Here is a 3,765-nt window from a genome sequence, read left to right on the forward strand (position 1 = left end):
AGAAAATCATTCGAGCGAGGTCGTTGCCAGTGCCGCTGGACTAACTCCTGTGCAGGTGGCACATAAAAAACACCATTTTGAGCATGACCGTCGCCAGTACCGCCTGACTGGCCCTTGTGCCGGTGGCACGTAAAAGCACCCACTACACTCTCAGAGTGGTTGGCATTAGGAAGGGCATCCAGCTGTAGAAACTCTGCCAGATCAGATTGGAGCCTCCTGCAGCCATCTGGTTCACCAGTCCTCAGTCAAATTGTCCAACCCATGCCAGCATGGAAAGCAGACATTAAACGATGATGATAATAATGATGATATACATGCACACACACACACACACATATATACATTCTTTAATTCTTTTATTTGTTTCAGTCATTTGACTGCGGCCATGCTGGAGCACCACATTTAGTCGACCCCAGGATTTATTCTTTGTAAGCCTACTACTTATCCTACCAGTCACTTTCGCTGAACTGCTAAGTTACGGGGATGTAAACACACCAATATCAGTTGTCAAGCAATGGTGAGGGGACAAACACAGACACACAAACACACACACATACATACGCACACACACACACACACACATTCGACAGGCTTCTTTCAGTTTCCATCAACCAAATCCACTCTCAAGGCTTTGGTCGGCCCAAGGCTATAGTAAAAGTGGGACTGAACCCGGTACCATGTGGTTGGTAAGCAAGCTACTTACCACACAGCCCTGCCTGCACCTATACATTTTATATACATATTTTTATATATATCATCATCATCATTGTCGTTTAACGTCTGCTTTCCATGCTGTCATGGGTTGGACAGTTTGACTGAGGACTGGCGAGCCAGAAGGCTGCATCAGGCTCCAATCTAATCTGGCAAAGTTTTTACAGCTGGATGCCCTTCCTAATGCCAACAACTCAGAGAGTGTAGTGGGTGCTTTTACATACCACCGGCACGAGGGTCAGTCTAGTGGTACTGGAATCGACCATGCTCAAATGGTGCTTTTTACGTGCCACTTGCACGGAAACACATTCATATATAAACATATGTATACATAAAAATATGTATATACACATGCACATGTGTACATAGACACACATACACACATGCACATACACACACACATGCACAGACACATGCACACACACACGCACTCACACACATATGCAAGCAAAATACGTAGGTGTTTCTGTGTGTTAAACACCCCTCAGAGCAAGATAGTAGCTGCCCTCGAAGAGAGACATTAATACATCTTTAATTCTCACCTAAAACACTGAAAACGCCATAAGGAAAGGCACAAGCATCCATCAAAACTCCCTCTTACCCTTCTCTAGAAAGCTTTTAACAAAAAATCAGTGAGAAAAAATGATACATACCGTCCTATGCTATGGTCTCTAGGTACATCATTCCAGTCAGCAAAATGAATTTGGTTCCCTGAGATTTTAGCAAATGCATAGTTGATGTGTGTACAAAGCGTGGCATCTACATTTTCTGGCATAAACTTCCCTGCCCCAGTTACATACTGAGACCAGCTTGTTATAAAGCACACTCGACGGTAGTTACCTAAAGGGTAGACAAGAGGGATACAAAAAGAAAAATAGCAAGTAAGCAGGAGATAAGTCTTTTATCTTTTATACTTCGTCTTTTGCTGGTGGCATGTTAGAAAATCATTCGAGCGAGGTCGTTGCCAGTGCCACTGGACTGGCTCCCATGCAGGTGGCACGTAAAAAACACCTTTTTGAGCATGGCCATTGCCAGTACTGTGTGACTGGCCCTCATGCCGGTGGCACATAAAACCACCCACTACACTCTTGGAGTGGTTGGCATTAGGAAGGGCATCCAGCTGTAGAAACTCTGTCAGATCAGATTGGAGCCTGGTGCAGCCTTCTGGCTTGCCAGTCCTCAGTCAAATTGTCCAACCCATGCTAGCATATAAATATATACGACAGGCTTTTTTCAGTTTCCATCTACCAAATCCACTCACAAGGTTTTGGTTGGCCTGAAGCTATAGTAGAAGACACTTGCCCAAGGTGCCACGCAGTGGAACTGAACCCAGAACCATGTGGTTGGTAAGCAAGCGACTTACCACACAGCCACTCCTGCACCTCAACGAAAACTTTGGAAAAAATAAATAAGTAAATGAGTGGAAATAAAACTGGTGAGTGTACTGAATAATAAGGCACTGAAAAAGAATGACTCTCCCCAGACACAATAAAATATGCTTCAACACACGAATTCAGATAAAGAATCTTGCAACCAAATACAAAAACAAAACAAAATATTTAAACATTTTTTTACACAATCATCATCATCATCATCATCATCGTTTAATGTCCGTTTTCCATGCTGGCATGGGCTGGACGATTTGACTGGGGACTGGCAAGCCAGGAGGCCACACTAGGCTCCAATCTTATCTAGCAATGTTTCTACAGCTGGTTGCTCTTCCTAATGTCAACTACTCCGAGAGTGTAGTGGGTACTTTTTACATGCCACCGGCACAGGAGCCAGTCAGGTGGCACTGGCATCGGTCATGTTCAGATGGTGCTTTTTATGTGCTACCGGCACGAGATCCAGTTAGGTGGCACTGGCATTAGCCACAATTACAATTTCCATTTTTGATAATGATTTGATTTTTGATTTTTGATTTTTGATAATAATATTTAATCACAAAAATATAATAAGGGTTTTTAGACATCAAATGGTTATGAGGGTCTTCCCTCCTGAGTAAATAATTCCATTGGCAAAACATGGTTAAAACCCACTGATATAAATAGTCATCACTTTGGCAGATGTAACTGTGGAGATGCTGCCAACACAAGAATTTCTACTGACATTATATTTCACTGCTCCCAAGTCTCCCTGTATGGGTCTTAGAATGTTCTCTGCTTATAAGCTTCGTCACAAATCTGATTGGACAGATTTGTGGTGTTGTCATCACCCAATTAATAATGTCTGGAGTCTATGAGTGAGATGTGATCTCCTGCCCATCTAGGAGGAGACTAACTCCAAATATGAACTTTGATGATCCATCTAACCCTACCAGCATTGAAAAGCTGATGCAAAATGCGGCTGATGATGATGATGATGATGATGATGATGATGATGATGATGATGATGATGATGATGACAATGATGATGAAGATTATGATGGTGATCACAATGATGATAACAACAAAGACAATGATGACCATAATGATGATGATGATGATGATGATGGTGGTGTTGGTGGTGAAATTTATAACTTACTTATTTTAGCATTGGTCTCAAAATAAGCTGCAGCCAAAAGAAAAATAAATAAGAACATCTGCATTCTAGAAAAATAAAATTAAAAAATTTATTTAGAATATTTAGAATATTGAAAATCTTGTTTTCTTCTGTTTTTTTAATCAGTTCACTTATGGAAAATTGTATTTCAATGCAAAAAAATGCCAAGTTAATGATAATAATAATCTTTTCTTATTCTTTCACTCTCTCCTTGGGGTGTATATGCATGTATGTATATGTATGTGCATGTGTGCAAATGTATGTATAAAAGGCAGCGAGCTGGCAGAAACGTTAGCATGCTGGGCAAAATGCTTAGCAGTATAACATCTGCCGTTACGTTCTGAGTTCAAATTCCACCGAGGTTGTCTTTGCCTTTCATCCTTTCGGAGGTCGATAAATAAAGTACCAGTTATGCATTGGGGTCGATGCAATCGACTTAATCCCTTTGTCCTTGTTTGTCCCCTCTATGTTTAGCCCCTTGTGGGCAATAAAGAAATAAAAAATGTATGTATA

General features: G+C 41.2%; 1 protein-coding gene across 2 annotated transcripts in view; it reads right to left on the bottom strand.

The window, feature by feature from the left end:
• The window catches only part of LOC106879249 (acidic mammalian chitinase), a 30,906-nt gene that overhangs the window by 24,579 nt on the left and 2,562 nt on the right, over positions 1 to 3,765 (bottom strand). For both annotated transcript variants that reach the window (XR_008263543.1, XM_052965941.1), the window contains 2 exons: positions 3,235 to 3,299; positions 1,365 to 1,551 (listed from right to left, as the gene is read on the bottom strand). Coding sequence is in view for 1 of the 2 variants with exons in the window: in XM_052965941.1 (XP_052821901.1) it covers positions 1,365 to 1,551; positions 3,235 to 3,299 (252 nt within the window). In the remaining variant the exon portion in view is untranslated. The remainder of the gene's footprint in view (positions 1 to 1,364; positions 1,552 to 3,234; positions 3,300 to 3,765) is intronic.

The sequence above is a fragment of the Octopus bimaculoides genome, chromosome 2 (assembly GCF_001194135.2).
Source record: "Octopus bimaculoides isolate UCB-OBI-ISO-001 chromosome 2, ASM119413v2, whole genome shotgun sequence".
In the NCBI taxonomy this organism is placed as follows: Eukaryota; Metazoa; Mollusca; class Cephalopoda; order Octopoda; family Octopodidae; genus Octopus; species Octopus bimaculoides.